Source organism: Notamacropus eugenii, chromosome 4 (genome assembly GCF_028372415.1).
Source record: "Notamacropus eugenii isolate mMacEug1 chromosome 4, mMacEug1.pri_v2, whole genome shotgun sequence".
Taxonomy (NCBI): Eukaryota; Metazoa; Chordata; class Mammalia; order Diprotodontia; family Macropodidae; genus Notamacropus; species Notamacropus eugenii.
The window spans coordinates 344,100,181-344,117,350 of NC_092875.1; the positions used below are offsets into that span (position 1 = coordinate 344,100,181).

Genomic DNA, 17,170 nt, shown 5'->3' on the forward strand with positions numbered 1-17,170 from the left:
TACAAAAGGAATGTGGGAAAATAGGTACATCAATGAATTCTTGGTGGAGTTGTGAACTGGTCCAAGTATTCTGGAGAAAATTTGGAACTATACCCAAAGGGTTATAAAACCCTTTGATTCAGCAGTACCACTACTAAGTCTGTATCCTAAAGAGATCAAATAAAGAGGAAAAGGACCTACATGTACAAAAATATTTATGGTGTCTTTTTTTTTCTGTTTTTTTTCTGAAGGTCCTCTAGGTCTTAAGCATCAGTGCAGGATTTGAATCCAGGTCTTGATTCCAGAGCCAGGGCTCTTTTCCCTCTACCACCTGGTGTCATATTGTTAGATTTGGGATTTAAACCAGTCTTTACTCCAAGTCCAGTACTTTTGCCATTACCACATAAAATCTAACTCTTCTTTCTTCAGTGGCTTTAGTCATTTTTCTTCCTCAGAGGTTCTTATTGTCTATACCCCTCATTACATGTTTAGCATATAATACTGTGCAATGTTATTTTTCTTTTTTGATGAGTCCATTCTATATCCGTAAATAACTGTACTTACGAGTATAAGCTCATTGAGGGCAGAGTTGTATTTAATGCTTCTTCATATCCACAGTGTCTAGAAAAATGTCTTGGAATCAGAGGCACTAGAAGGCCATGATTATATTAATATCAGGACCGCTTTGTAAGGCATGCTCCCAATTCATTTTCCTAGAGGAGGAGGGGGTCCAGTATCTATCAGAGTTAGGTAGATCCAAGCTATAGTTCCTTGTCTTTCCTGTGCCTTAGCAAACTCTGCCTTAGTGGTCACACCTGTTTCTCTCAAGACTTGTAACTTCCAGATTCTTGGTATACAAATTGGACTTTATGAGAATGATTCTATCTGTGATCCTTATTTCAGAGCAAGCTAGGGAAGTCAGGTTGGCATGCTCCCTCTCTCTGGGACATTGATAGGAGTGAAAGAATATATTTGTTGTTGTTGAGTTGGTTTTACTCATGTCTGACTCTTTGTAACCTCGTTTGGGTTTTTCTTGGCAAAGATACTGGAGTGGTTTGCCATTTCTTTCTCTAGCTCATTTTACAGATGCTGAGACAAACAGGGTGAAGTGACTTGCCCAGGGTCACACAGCTAATATATCTGAGGCTGGATTTAAACTCAGATCTTCCTCACTCCAGGCCCTGTACTCTATCCACTGTATGATCTAGCTGTATAAAAATGGTAATTCTATTAACAGTAATGATAATAAAGAGGAAGATGATGATAGCTAATATTCATATAAAGTTTTAAGGTTAGCAGAACACGTTACAAATGTTTCATTTGATCCTCACAACAAGTGTGAGGTAAGTACTATTGTTTTTCCCCATTTTACAAATAAGAAGACTGAGCCCCACAGAAGTTAAGTGATTTTCTTGAGGCCACATAGTCAGAAAGTATCTGAGGCTGGATTTGAATTCAGGTCTTCCTGATTCCAAGTCCAGAACTCTATCCAGTACACCACCTGGATTAGTTACCTCATTCTAATAACCATTTAAGAGAAGAAGGAAAAAAAAAGCTATGACCTTCTTTTTGAAGACAGAGAGTACCCCTTATTTATTTCCCTATCTCTGTACCCTAGCAGAGTGCTTTGCATGTAGGCAGTGTTTGCTGATTCACCGAGAGCCTGATGGATGTTTGCAGAGCAGTGCCCTGCACCCAGGCTCATTGCTCCTGGGCATGTTTCAGGTCCATTGTAGCTGCAAAGCACTGGCCCTGGGAGCAGTGGGGTGGTCTCTTCTCAGGAACAATGGCAGTGGAAAGTGGGAGAGAGAGTAAGTGTCGGAGCTGGAAAAGCAGGAGAGACTTATGGATGAAAAATCAATGAGTTGTCATGGCATCCTGCAAATATGTCTGGCTAGTAAAAATTAAAGGTGCTGTGAGCCAAGTGCCTCTCCATTGTCAAAATGTGGCTTAACCAGTATTTATGACAATGATTATTATCCACTTCTCATGTAAAAGCAGAACAAGAGGAGATATGATAGCCAAGGGAGAAGCATTTGACTTCCTCTTTATTTTTCTGGAGGGTGGGATTCAGCCCAGTAGAAGTAAGACTGTTCCTTCAGTTAAGAGCTGTCTATCTCTGGACCAGGAAACATCATGACATTGGGAAGCCCGCAGTTCCAAGTCTGAGATATTGGAGAGATGATTCTTGCATGGGGTAGGAAAATGGACCAGATGCCTTCTAAGGTCCTGTCCAACTTTAAGACACAATGAACTATTTTATTATCCTTGTCTCACCATTTAAAAGACCCTTCCACCACCCTCCAAAGGGAATCTAATCCAAAACACTGCTAAATATAAAATCAGACCAAAGGGCAGTGTTGCAGAAGAATTAACAATTAAATCCAGGGCTACAATTCTGACCAGGGTAACATCGGCTTGGTCAATGAGCTTCTGCTGTATTAGCAAGTAATTTGCTTGAGGCAAAGGACTGTCAGCTTTTATCTACAGCTTCAAAACTTAAACCTGCTCTAAGACTTTTGGAATACTCTGTATGCTCCTAATTGCCCAGGAGACTCTAGATGCTTATAGTTGTTCATGACTAACAATAGCATTATTTTCATAATGTTGAAGTCCAATTCAAATTTTTGAGCTGTTTAGATAAAAATCAATCATTTCCTTAGAAACAACATGGTGTACAACTCTAGAGAAAGTAAGACAAGTGATTCATCGTGTTCTCAGCATCATGGGGGAATAAGATGGTTTACTCTGGCCTCAAATCCACTATTACAAAGAGTCACCTAGTTTACTAGCAGGTTGTTTTCCAAAAACCCTTCCCTAGATTGTTTGTAACCCAAAAGGCATTTTCTCATAGGAACAGTATTCTAAATGGTGGTTGCATTCTTAGGTTGTTCCATAGCAGCCTATTTGATTCATTCTTGAAGTATTCTACTAAGATTGTAAACCTTAACTCTCCAGAACCTTAAGCTCTATGACAGCAAAGAACCATTTACCAAAAAAGAGGAAAGCTGGAATAGACCAGCATTGTACCACTTAAAGTCATGTCCTTCTTGACATAAACTATCTCTTGGGGGTTGGGTTGGAGAAAGGAGACAGAGCTATCTGTGTTATGAACAAAGCATTTATTAAGCACTTACTATGTGCAAAAGCATTGTTCTGAGAAACACATAGAAAAGTAAGACAAGTCTCTGCTATCAAGGACCTCACCTAATATGGGAGACAATACGTATGGAAAAATCATATGGAAAGGGCCCCTGGCCTTCAGGGCACAACCTCAAAGCCAAAGGAAATGCTTCTCATAAACCTCAAGAAGACCTGAAGGCATCAGGGTACCATGTGTTCTTGCTGGCAGTGCAACAACCACCCCGGTTCAGTTGGGAGGGGGAATTCATTGTGTATTTTACTGTGGAAAACTCTCTTAATATATGAAAGTATTGTAGCCTTCATACACAAAAATCACAGCAAATTTAAGTGTGGGGTAGATCCTCTTATATCATCCATTCTAATCGTTACTCAGGCAAAGCAAAAAGGACTGAAGCATATAAGAAGATATTGCAAAACTTAAGTGAGAAAATTCTTATCTGTATATGACCTGGAAAAGATAATACAGGACTATGTTGATGGATCTGTATAATACAAATTCATGTCTTGGCTCAAAAAAGACAGCTGCCCAAATTCTTTGTAGAGGCTGTCATCTGAAGACACGGAACAGCGCCATATGATGCACTGGCCAAATTTTGAGCCCCCAGACTGATTTGTGTGACTGGTTCTCAGTAAAAAAAAAAAAAAATCCAAGAAACATTAAAAGATCTGGTGAGGGCAAGGGGGTATGTCTGCAGAGATATTTCATGATGATGAAGACTTTCCAGGCTATGGAATAAATCATCCTCAAACCAGACTCATTCTTCAGAATAAATTCCTCTAAGAGTGAGGAACATTCCTTCAAACTCTATCAACAGTCAAGTAGGAATGAGATATGAGTAGGTGTAAGCTGAGAAGGAGATGCTGTCATTTGCCATGGGGGTGATGTAGAAATCATAAATAATGTTTTGAACAAAGAATCACAAGTCAAATAATAGTAGGACAGAGCAGATAAAGAACTTTTGGAGAGAAAGAAAACCATTTGGAAGAAGCCTGCTTTTTCCCTTTGTATGCTAATTCTGCAAATCATGGCCATATTATGCATTCTTATGAAATCATAGAAACCCAGTGATGGAAGAGATCTTAGAAGACATCAATCCCTACTTTACTTTATCTTTGCGATAAAGAGTCAAATGACTATAAAACCAAGATCATCAGGAATTTTCCCCAAGAAAACAAGCTGAAGTGTCATTTCTGGGCTTTTCTCTATATGTTCAAAAACCATTCACATCTATGACTGTCTCTGCATTAGAACCCACAATTACACCCAAGACACATCACAATGACTGTTGGTCATGATGTTGCCTGAGTCTGTAAGAAAAAGAATGGGTTAAATTATCTTTGATAATCTTGGTATAAGAAAACAAGGAAGTAGATGGTACTTTGTAGAAAAAGTTTCTTTTAACAGATAAAGTGTTTAAAGTTCAGCTATTTGCAAAAATACACTATCTAGAGTGACTTGATCTCCAACTAACCATCATTATTTCTAGAAGAAAATGCCTTCTAGGTCCTGCTAAGAGTGTCAGAACATTTCTCCCTGAATCTCAGTAGGGACTCTCCATCTGGCTCCCATAGCACCGATGACGACAGAAGTTCTGAACCAAACCTGCAGGATCAGGTCCTCCCAACCTGTTGACTAAAAACACTAGACCTGGAGGCACATGTAGTCTGGACATCATCTACTTATAAATGGTCTATTTTTGGATAGGAGAAATTTCACTTATTACCCAGTTTTTCCCCAAGACTAACCCCATCCATGATATTAAAAAACTCCCCCAAACAAACAAAAAAGAAACCCTAACAAACACAAAAAACACAAAAATGATCTACTTGTATTTTTCTCCAGTGTTTTAAGGTTTTCAAAGTACTTTTCTTATAACAACTCTACATGGTTTGTTGTTTAGTGACTTTTCAGTTGTGACCCCATTTGGGGTTTTCCTGGCAAAGATATTGGAGTGGTCTGTCATTTCTGCCTCCAACTCATTTTACAGATGAGAAAATTGAGGCAAATAGAGTTAAATGACTTGCTCAGGGTCACACAACTAATAAGGATCTGAGATTTGAACTCAGGAAGAGGAATCTTCCTGACTTCAGGCCTGGCACTCTATCCACTATGCTAGCTGCTTTCTCTATAAGGTAGGTTGTAAAGTTATTATAGGTTCCTCAAATGATAAATAATCAAAGGATATGAACAGGCAGTTTTCAGAGGAAGAAATTAAAGATATCTATAGGCATATAAAAAAATGTTCTAAATCACTATTGATTAGAGAAATGCAAATCAAAACAACTCTGAGGTACCACATCACAACTATCCAATTGGCTAAAATGACAAAACCGGAAAATAATAAATGTTGGAGAGGATGTGGCAAAGTTGGAACACTGATTCATTGCTGGTGGAGCTGTGAGTTGATCCAACCATACTAGAGAGCAATTTGGAACTTTGTCCAAAGGGTTATAAAAATATGCATACCCTTTGATCCAGCAATATTGCTTCTAGGGCTGTATCCCAAAGCGATCATAAAAATGGGAACGGGACCCAGGTGTACAAAAATGTTTATAGCAGTTCTCTTTGCAGTGACCAAGAACTGGAAATTTAGGAAATACCCACCAATTGGGGGATGACTGAATAATATGTGGTATATGAATGTAATGGAATACTATTATGCTATAAGAAATGATGAACAGGTAGAATTCAGAAAATCTTGGAAAGATTTATATGAACTGATACTGAGTGAAGGGAGCAGAACCAGGAGAACATAATTCACAGAAACAGCCAGAGTGTGAGATGACTGATTTTGATAGACTTAACCCTTCTCAGAAATGCAAGGACCTAAAACAATTCCAAAGGATTCATGATGGTAAATGTCATCTACATCCAGAGAAAGAGCTATGGAGTCAGATTGCAAAGCGAAGCAGACTATTTTCTTTTTTTTTTCTTCTGTTTTTTCTTTCTCATGTTCTCTCCCATTCATTATAATTTTTCTATGCAACATGACTAATACAAAAATGTGTTAAATAGGAATGTATATGTAAAGCCATATCATACTGCATGCACTCTTGGGGAAGGAGCTGGGAAAAAGGGGGAGAAAATTAAAAACTTACGGAAGTGAATGTTGAAAACTAAAAATAAGTAAATTAAAAATAAAATAAAAATAAAATTATTATAGGCCTGATTTGAAAAATAAGAGAACTTTCAGAGTGGCTAAGTAATTTTGCTTATGCAAGTCCCACAATTAGTAAATGTTAGAGCCAGGTTTCAAATCCATTTCTTCAGACTCTAAGTCCCTTGTTCTTTTCACTATATTTTCAAAGGTAGAGGTACCATGGGTATTTTCTCCCATCCAGAAAAGGAAGGACCTATCAGTTGTCCTTAAAGAGAAGCTTTAGGGGATGTTTAGCATGTACTAAAAGGTCCCTCAGAGCTTAGAAAACCAGAAGTGCTATCTAACCACAAGGACAGCTAATGATTGAAGCAGCATATTAAGGATTGTTTTGAACCTTACGATGTCTGATTCATTTTTCTTTAGTGGGACAGAAAAGGCTGAGTTGTTTGAAGTAATGAAGCAGCAGACCATTATTATAGCACATGGGGAAGATTGGGGAAGACAAAGAGGTAAGGGTTTCTTCCTTACAGTTTAGGTTCTCACTTTCTGTACCATTTGGAAAGTGCGTCACTGCTTTTTGCATCTCTCAGATGCAATTTTCGTATTCAGATTCTTTTTTTTTTTTAGATTTTCATGTCTCTTGTAAGCTCCTTGAAGACAGATGTGAAGTCTTATCTTCATATTTCCTATATCTAGGACAATGACTTGCAGCAATAGACATTTTTTAAATGTTTGCTTGCAATTGACCATAACATGCACTATTTTCTTCTAGACTACCTTCTGAAAAATCACATGTCCAGGAAGAGGGCTAAAGGGAGGATGGAAACTACACTGAACTGGTGTCTTCTCAGACACACCCTCTTTTGCCTTACGTTGGGATTGCTTTGTCCGCACAGAAGGTATACAAAGCTGGAAATAGCTCTCATTTTCATAATTCCTTAAGATTTATGCAATATTTCCCTCAAAAAAAATCTTGTGAAGTAGATTGTGAATGTATTCTTATTTCCATTGTACATATGAGGAAACAGAGGCTTGGAAAGCTAAATTTAATTGCCCATAGATAATGTCATATCTAGAAACTAAATCCCAGTCTTCTCATTTCAAGTTCAGAATTTCCCCCACTAAAACATAATGCCTTGAAATGATTCACCCAATTGCTTCTAGGAGAAATGGGAAACATGACTTTCAGAAACAACAGATTGACTATCTGGAAATGCATATGATTGTAAATAAGTGTATATATGTAGGATGTTTCAAATCTTGGCTCTTTTGCTATCTTTTAACTTCAGGCAAGTTATTTTACTTCTCTGGTCTCAATATCCTTATAAAATGAGAAGATTGGATTAGATGATCTTGAAGGTCTTTTACTCAGTCTATGAGACAATGAGAGAAAAGGCATGAGTCAAAGTCAAGGAGGAAGACAAAAAAGAAAAGTAATAGAGATGCTTTTAATTAAATTATGTAGCATATTAGTGTAGCAGAACCTATATATCATTTATAAATAAATAAATATACATATATTGGGGGTCCATGCTAAACATTTTGACTGATATCTATGTGGGAGAGATTAAAAAGAAAAAGGTTTGGAGACAAAGATCCTAGCAAAGACTTTGTAAAAGATTTTAACCAAGTCCATATCTCTTGAGGAACACTGCAATAAAGATGAAAAAGCATAGCAGATGAAACAAAATTTTACTTTAACCTAAGCAAAACACTAGTAAATTTCTCCATCCAATTCAGGACTACCTCAGAAGAGAGACGAGTGCCTCTAAGCACTCTAGTAGAAGCCCCTTCAGGGGGGTCCTAAATATAGTACAATTGCCTTTACATGAGGCTTGATACCATTAGGATCTCGGTACTGACCTATTGGAGATATGGTAGGAGATGAAGTTACTTCCCAGTAAGTGACTGGTAAAGGAGAGAAAGACAGGGCTCAGAACTCTCCAGAAGGCTTGAAGCTAGTCTGATTCTCTGACACCTGGCAAGAACCAGTTGAAGATACATTGTACATTTCAGCAGATAAAAGTGGTTGAGGCACCCAGGCAGCCTGCTCCTCAGGTCCTTCCAGGAGGTCTGAAGCCAATATAAGCACCAATATCTGGTCAGACTTTGTCAGGGTCACAACAGGGGACAAAAACCAAATACTGACTCCATAATGAGGTAGAGACGGGGGAAAGGCCATTGTACTCACTGGACTACCAAGAGACAAAGTTAAATAGTGTTCGATATTGAGGCAGCCTTAACTTATGATTCAACAATCTGATCTAGACCAGCATTATGGAAGAGGACAGGCACTGGGGCAGGACTAAATTATTCCATCAAGAATTATAGCAGGGAAGTAACAACAGCATCTGTACTGCAGCAGAGACAGAGCTTAAGCTTAGCCATTTCATACAAGAGTGCCAGATTGGGTAAAGTTTGATTGGGCAGGCACCAAGTTCCAGTTCTGGAATTGAGGCTACAGACAGAGAAATACATTAAGAAAGAAAAAAGAAGAAAACCTCCAAATACCATAACTAAATAATATGGTTAGGAGAATTGCAAGAGGTAAAACTAGAATAAGAGAGTAACTCTACACATAGACTCAGGGGAAAATGGATTGTTCACAAGGTTATAAGAGTGGATAGAAGAAACGAAGTTAAGAGATAAGAAGTAAAATTATAACTCTCTGGTACAATAGAAAGAGCACTGGCTCTAGAGTCTGAGGATTAAATTCAAATTCCATTCCTTACACTTGCTATCTGTGTGACTCTGAGAAAGTCACTTCACCTTCCTGGGCATCAGTTCTCTTATCTGTAAAACAAGTTAGTTGAACCAGCTCTTGATAACTATATTGTTTTATTAAGGAAAAAAAAAAACTAGAAGGAGAATAAATAGCTTAGAACAGAAGGTAGAAATAGTAGTGGACGCAATGAAAACAAAAGATTGAAATAAACAGAACTCAATGATCTTGGAATATGTTATACCAGAAGGAAGAAGAAAAAGATTTATAGCCAACAATAACATATCTTGCAAAATTAAATATAAAGCTACAAAGGAAGAATGGATATTTAATAGAGCAAAGACTTCAAGAATTTCTGATGAAAATATCAGAGGTGAGTAGAATCTTTGAAATAAAAACACAGAAGATAAATGAAATCTAGGAAAGTAAATAAAATTGAGCCATTAGAATAGGATAAATGATATAAAATCAGGTGATGATATTCTAAAAGAGGAAGAAAGGAAAATATATTTTCAGAAGCCAAGTTCAAAAAGACAAACACAGGGCTTAAGGGCCATTTTGTTCCGTTTTGCTGGTTTTAGGAGAGAAAAGAAAAGCAAAGGAAAAGGAGCATACTAGGGGAGAAATGAGAAACAAGAGGGAAGGACTCTGTTTCTCATGGAAGTCTAAAAATATGGAATTGGGAGTTGAGGAGAGTGGACATTTTGTGAATCTTGCTCTTAACTAAACTGGTTAAAGGATAGTTGATAATACACACACAGAGAGTATAGGTATAGAAATATATGAAATTCAACAGGGAAATAGGCAGGGACAGGGAGTAGGAAAGATTAATTTAAGAGGAAGGAGAGAAATGTGGAGAGAATATAATATCCATCAAGGGGGCATTTAAAAAAGAGAAGCAAAATGCAAGAACTAGTAATTCTAATAAAGGTTAAGTAAAGAGCAGTAAGGCAAATGATTAGTATCAACCTACTCCACTTACAGATAAATAGTAGAATCTCATTTCACTTCTTTCCACCCTTTTATTTGTTTGTAAAAAGAAGGTTGGAGGGAATGAGAGGAAAAAAAGTTGTTTATACTGTAGGGAAAAACATAATTATCATAACTATGAATGTGAATGGGATCAATTTACTCATGTAACAGAGGTGGATAGCAGAATGGATTAGGCAACAGAATCCAAAACTATGTTGTTTATAAGGAATACATTCGAAACATACAGAATAATATAGTTAAACTGAAAGATGGAAATACAATTTCTTAAGCCTTAGGGGAATCCAAATAAGCAGAAAAAAGTTATTTAAAAGTACCATAGATAATAAAATAACACCAGTATTTACGTTATATACATTGAAGGATAGAGTATCTAAATACTTACAAGAAAAACTAATTGAACTATAGAGAAAGATGTATGATGAAACTATAATAGATGAGGACCTGGAAGAGCTCCCTTTCAGAACTAGACAAATCTAATAAAAATATAAACAAGAACTAAATTAGCAAATAATAGAATTTTAGAAATGTAAATTTCTAATTATAGACATCATGATTATTAGATGAGAATATAAGGGAGCGTACATATTTCTGAGCTTTATACAGCCCACCCTTACAAAAACTGACCATGTGCTAGAACAAAGGTATCAAACATGAGGCCTATAAGGCACATTGTGATCTGCAAATCTCAGGTTTCTGGCCCAAACCAGATTAAAATAGAATAAGTAAATATTTAATAAAATAAAATAAAGACTACAATGGAACATAGATGATGTTAATGAGTGTTTTTCTAATTCAATAGCCTATAGGGATCTTTATGTATTGTTTACTGCCCTGCATTGCTATATGAGTTTGACATTACTGTTCTAGAGTATAAAGTAACTCATAAACAAATGCAGGAGGGAAAAACAATTTGGATACCACTCTTCTTGTTCCTTACAGATAAGAAAACTGAACCAAGAGAGAGAACCAAGAGAGATAAAATGATTTGGCCATTCAAGTCATTATTGCCCAGGCATAAGTAAACAGCAGAGGTAGGAATACAACATGAGTCTTCTGATTCCAAATCAAGCACTTTTCCCACTATTTCACACTGAAAGAATTGTAAGTGACCTAAGCCCCATCAACTCCCTTTGTAACCTTCTTCAGTTGACATCAAGGACACTCAAAGCCAAGGGCTTAGTCTCTGTGCCATTGTATCCTGAAATTTCCTTCCATTTCCAGCAGTAGGATTAAGTGGGAAGGGAAATTTCAGGATAAAACTTAAATGTTTCATCTTATACTCTGAGAAATGACAAAGATAACAAAATGTCAAAATCAGAAAGACTGAGGAAAGATAGCCTAAAGTAATGAATTATTGATGGAACTATGAAATGCCTCAATCATTCCAGAAATTAAATTGTTTCTTAAAAAGTGACTAAAATGTTCTCTGACAGAGGCATGACAAAGAGGAAAGAACACTGATGCTAGAAGCAGAGAACTGGGTTCAAATTTTATCTCTGATCTTTGCTACCAGTGTGAACTTGGGCAAGTCACCTAAACTTCCTGGGTCTCAGTTTCCTCTTTTGTAAAATAAAGGTATTGAATTAGGTAGCCTCTGAGGTCCCTTCCAGCTCTAGAGCTATTATCCACATTCAGAGAGCCTATTACTAGGCAATCACCCCAAGAACACCAAACATAAAAAGAGAGGTCCCATATGTACCAAAATATTCATACCAGTACTTCATATTGATAACAAAATATTAGGAAAAAATAGATACCCATCAGTGATGAATAAGTAAACAAAATATGATATGTGAATGAAATGAAATATTAATATGTCATAAGAAATAAATGTAAAGAATCAGAGAAATACAGGAAGATAAAGTAGCTGAAGCAGAATAAGGTAAGCAGAATCAGGAAAACAATATACCTAATGAATATAACAATGTAAATGGAAAGAATGAAAAATATGAACCTGAACATATAATTATAGCAAGGGAGGTTGTTCCTAGAGAGGAGATGAGGAAATGTAAGTTCCTTCTTCGTAGAGGTGAAGGACTATGGGTTTGGAGCACTATATATATATATATATATATGTATATATATATGTATAATACATATATATATACATATATATATAGTCAAAGTCAATTGATATGTTGGTTGGTTTTGCTGAATTGCTTTTCTTCTATTTATTTTTTAAAATATTGTTACAAAAGATATCGTTATGTTGGAAGGGGGTACATGTTTGGAAACAAAGGTAATAAGTAAAAAAAAAAAACATAAATTCAGGGTTTTTTTTAATTTTGGAAAAAATCTCCAACTCTTAGATAGGTGACCTCCAAAGCCAAGGAAAATGATATTGTTTTCATTGTGATCTGTATCCACCTAAGAATATCTAACCTGATTTCAATTTACTCCTTTTCATGTCTCTATTGGGTAGTTAACCCTTTCATATTAGAAAATGGCAGATCTTCTTTGAAATTATAGACAAAAAGGATACTATGTAGGTGGTGTTCCTCCAAAAATATGGCAGCAAGGGAATGAACAATCCAAATGCTACGATGATCATGTACACGTAGGCTGTCCAAGCAATGAGCTGGAAGGAGTGGAGGGGTGGAGACCAGCCATTCACCCTAGAAAGGTTGGGTGGGGAGATTGATTTAGACTTTTTTGGAAGATTCTCAGGCATTATCCGTCTTAAACTCCTCTTACAGAAGCTCATCTGCAAGAAAGGAAAGGAAGACTAATTATCCTAACATAAATTTATTTAGAGGTATTTTAAAGCAAGTTAATAGCATATCCAGACTCACATACTTACTAGCTGAATGATATTGGGCAAGTCACTCAACCTTTGCTTGCCTCAGTTTCCTCAACTGTAAAACAAGGATAATAATAGCAATTACCTCCCAGGGTAGCTGTGAAGATCATATGAGATGATATCTGTAAAATGCTTAGCATAGTGCCTGGCATATTCATAGTAGACACTGTATAAATGCTAGCTATTATTGTTGCTGTTGTTATATGAAAGGAGATGAGAAAGAACAGAAATGAATAATTTCAGTTCTGGCTTAATACTATCTTTAGCACATTACCCAGGAGTCCATTAACTAGTGATAATTTTGTCACCCTTAACCCATTAAGCGATTAATTCTATTTCTTCTTCAACTTTTCTTTACTCCTGTACATTTGCTGCTAAAGCATGTGGACACAGAAACAATTAGCTTATCCTCTCATTCCAATGGCCACATATGCGCTGACTTTTTCATGCCAGCAATGTTGCTACTCTACAATCTACCTATTCACCTCCTTTCCAGTCATGGTGGTCCCTAGTATATATTCCCTGACTTTGTTTTAAGGGTTCATGTACTCCTTACCCCTGCCTCCATCTGGTAGGCAAACTGAATGCATAAACTCCACCTTGGAATAGTAGCTAAAATGTTGCACTCCTCATCACCAAGAAAACTGACAAGAATCATTATTCTTGGAATTTGTCTATAAGTCATTCCACTCAATTACCCATAACCTACTATAGAGAGTAGTGTGATAAAGTGGAGAGGGCACGGATTCAAGTCTCATCTCCATTGTTTGATATCTGTGTGACCTTTGACAAGCAATTTAACCTCTCTGGGCTTCAGTTTCCTTATCTTTAAAACTGGTGGAGGCAGGTGGATTAGATGGCCCCTGAAATCTTTATAGCTTGAGATCTATAATCCTACAATCCTATTTCAAATGAAAAATGGGTTTCACCTCCATTATTTTCTATACTCACTGCCTATGTGGACATCCTTGCAGTTGACACAGTGCACTACTCATGGGAGACTGCCTAATCTGACCTCCAAGTTACCTTCTACATGGATAAGACTGGTAGGAGGACATGATGGGAAATAAGGGTAATCCATATTATTGGCTGGGGGAAACCTTTCAGGAAAGGAATAATATCTGGGTAGACCATTGAAAAGATTGTAACCCACCCTTATTTGACATAATTGCTGTCAGCCCCTCTACTTTCCCTAGACTTGGTGCTGATCCTGGGAGCCTACCCATAAATCTCTGAAGTCTTGGGCATGGTGTACAACCTGGAGTCTGGGGCTGCTTAAAGCCCTTAGGCCCTTACTGCATGCCAGAGAATTTCCTCTACATCCAAAGGATGTATTCCTCTACATTTTTCACAGGCTGCATCTTTTGGCATGTTGCAAGTAGCCCAAGGGCCTTAAAAGACTGGCTGGCCACAGGTTGTGCAGGCCTGGTCTAGAGTATGTGGAAGAATTCTACCAACACTACTCTACCAAACTAAAATTTCAAGACAGAGGACAAAACTCAAAAAGAACATCTTCCACATAATTGTATCTTTCAGGAAACTCATTTAGCAGGAAACTGGCTCATGTCTAGTAGAGAAAAAAATCAGTCCATGGCTTGATGACTAAAGTATAAAGTCACTGGCCTTACTTTCTCCTCCAGAGCCATCTGGATCTAGTTCCCTTCTTGGGTAAAGACCAGAGCACAGACCAGGAGAGTGGTGACCAAATCCCTCCTTAGATCATACCACCTTAAAAGCACTGAAAACCTACAGACTTCTAGAGCTACCTCTGAAAATAACAGCAAGAAAGGCCTAAAGTTTGAGACAGTACGCTCTCCACCCAGGGGGCAGAGCCTAACTTTAACACAAAGGTAAAAGTCAAGAAATAGACTGAGAAAATGAACAAACAACAACAAAAAAGAACCTGAACATAACAAGTTACTATGGTGACAAGGAAGATCAAGCCACAAGTCCAGAAGTCAATTATATAAAAGCAGCTATAAGCATAGTCCCAAAGAAAAAATATGAATTTGATACAAATATAAAAAAGAGATAAAAAAGAATTTAAAAAATCAGAGATATAGAGAGAAATTTGAAAAAGAAATGAGAGTGGTGCAAGAAAATTATGGAAAGCAAATCAATAGTTTGGTAAAAGAGGCACACAAAAAATAATGAAGAAAATAATATCTTAATAAACAGAACTGACCAAATGGCAAAAGAGAGACAAAAATTCAGCAAAGAAAAGAACTCCATAAGAAGTAGAATTGGCTAAATGAAAAAAGAGATACAAAAGCTCACTGAGTAAAATAATTCTTTAAAAATTAGAGTTGGGTAAATGGAAGCTATTGACTTCATAAGACATCAAAAAAAAAAAGGCAAAAGAATGAAAAAAATAGAACAAAATATAAAATATTTCATCAGAAAAACAACTGACCTGGAAAATAAATTGAGGAGAAATAATTTAAGAACTATTGGACTGCCTGAAAGCCATGATTAAAAAAAAGAAACTGAGACATCATATTTCAAGAATCTATCCAGGAAAACTGCCTTAATTTCCTAGAATCAGAAGGTAAAATAGAAATTGGAAAAAAAATTCACTGATTACCTCTCAAAAAAGATACCAAAATGAAAACCCCACCAGGAATATTATAGACAAATTCCAGCACTCCTACATAAAGGAGAAAATATTGCAAGCAGTCACAAAGAAACAATTCAAACATCATGGAGCCACAGTTAGGATCACCCAAGATTTAGCAGTTTCCACATTAAAAAGAGCGAAAGACTTGGAATATGATATTCCAGAAAGCAAAAGGAGTTAGCATTGCAACTTAGCATAAGCTATTCAGTAAAATTGGGTATAATCATTCAGAGGAAAACTGAGAGGACTTTCAAGCTTTTCCTGATGGAAAGAATAGCGCCAAATAGGAAATTTAACTTTCAAATACAAAACTCAAAAGATGCATAAAAAGGAACACATGAAAGAAAAATCACCTGAAAATCAATAAGATTAAATAGGAGTCCTATCAAATTCCTTTTATGACACAAATGTGATGCTGATACATAAACCAGAAAGATCAAAAGCAGAGAAAGAAAACTATAGGTCAATTTCCCTAGTGAATATTGGTGCAAAAAGTTAAATAAAAATCTACCAGGAAGATTACAACAATATATCAATAAGATCATATAGTGTGACCAGATGGATTTATTTCAGGAATGCAGACCTGATTCAATATCAGGAAAACTATCAGCATAAATGACCATATCAATAACAAAACCAAAAGAAATCATGATTGTCATAATAGATGCAGAAAAAGCTTTTGACAATATACAACACTCAATCCTTTTAAAAACACTAGAGAGCACAGTAATAAATGGAGCTTTCCTTAAAATAATAAGTAGTATCTACCTAAACATTTGTATATTGGGGACAAGCTAGAAGCCATTCTAATAAGATCAGGAGCAAAGCAAGGATGCTCATCATTACCACTATTATTCAATATTCTTCTAGAAATGCTAGAAATAGCAATAAGGGAAGAAATTAAATTAGAATAGGCACTGAGGAAACAGAACTATCATTCTTAGTAAATGGTATCATGATGTAATTAGAGAATCCTGGAGAATCAACTAAAAAAACCAGTTGAAATAATTAACAACTTCAGTAAAGTTACAAGATACAAAATAAGCCCACATAAATCATTAGCATTTCTACATATTGTCAACAAAATTCAACAGATATAGACAGAAAGAGAAATCCCATTTAAAATAATTGCAGACAACATAAAACACTTGGGAGTCTACCTGCCAAGATAAACCCAGGAACTATATGAACACAATTATAAAACACTTTTCACACAAATAAAGTCAGATCTAAACAAATGGAGAAATATTATTTGCTCATGGGTAGTCTAAGCCAATATAATAAAAATGACAATTCTACCTAAGCTAATTTACTTATTCAGGGCCATGCCAATCAAACTACTTAAAATTTACTTTATGGAACTAGAAAAATAATAAAAACTCATCTAGAAGAACAAAAGGTCAAGAATATCAAGGGAATTAATGAAAAAAAAATGTGAAGAAAGGTGGCCTAGCCATACTAGATCTCTAACCATCAAAACTATCTGGTGCTGGCTAAGAAATAGAGTGGCAAATCAGTGGAATAGATTAGGTATATAAGACACAATAGTAAATGATCATAGTAATTTACTGTTTGATAAACTGAAGACCCAAGCTTATGGGGCAAAAATTCATTATTTGATGAAAACAGCTAGGAAAAACTAAAAAACAGTATTGACAGTATGACCAAAATATAGTCAAAATGGGTAAAGGATTTAGACTTAAATGGTGATACCAGAAGCAAATTTGGGGAGCAAGGAATAATTTACTTGTCAGATCTACGGAGAATGAATGAAGTTATGGCCAAAGAGGAGATAGAGCACTTTACAAAATGTA

At 36.3% G+C, this 17,170-nt stretch overlaps 1 protein-coding gene across 14 annotated transcripts in view; it reads right to left on the reverse strand.

The window, feature by feature from the left end:
* Positions 1 to 17,170, reverse strand: part of LOC140501552 (palmitoyltransferase ZDHHC11-like) — a 194,807-nt gene that overhangs the window by 102,383 nt on the left and 75,254 nt on the right. For 6 of the 14 annotated variants that reach the window (XM_072605315.1, XM_072605316.1, XM_072605314.1 and 3 more), the window contains exon 4: positions 12,422 to 12,554. The exons of 1 other annotated variant lie outside the window; for it this stretch is intronic. In XM_072605315.1, coding sequence (XP_072461416.1) covers positions 12,422 to 12,554 — 133 coding nt within the window. Of the gene's footprint in view, positions 1 to 12,421; positions 12,644 to 12,739; positions 12,795 to 17,170 lie in introns of all 14 variants that reach the window. 7 more of the 14 variants (XM_072605318.1, XM_072605321.1, XM_072605322.1 and 4 more) reach the window with 2 other exon arrangements.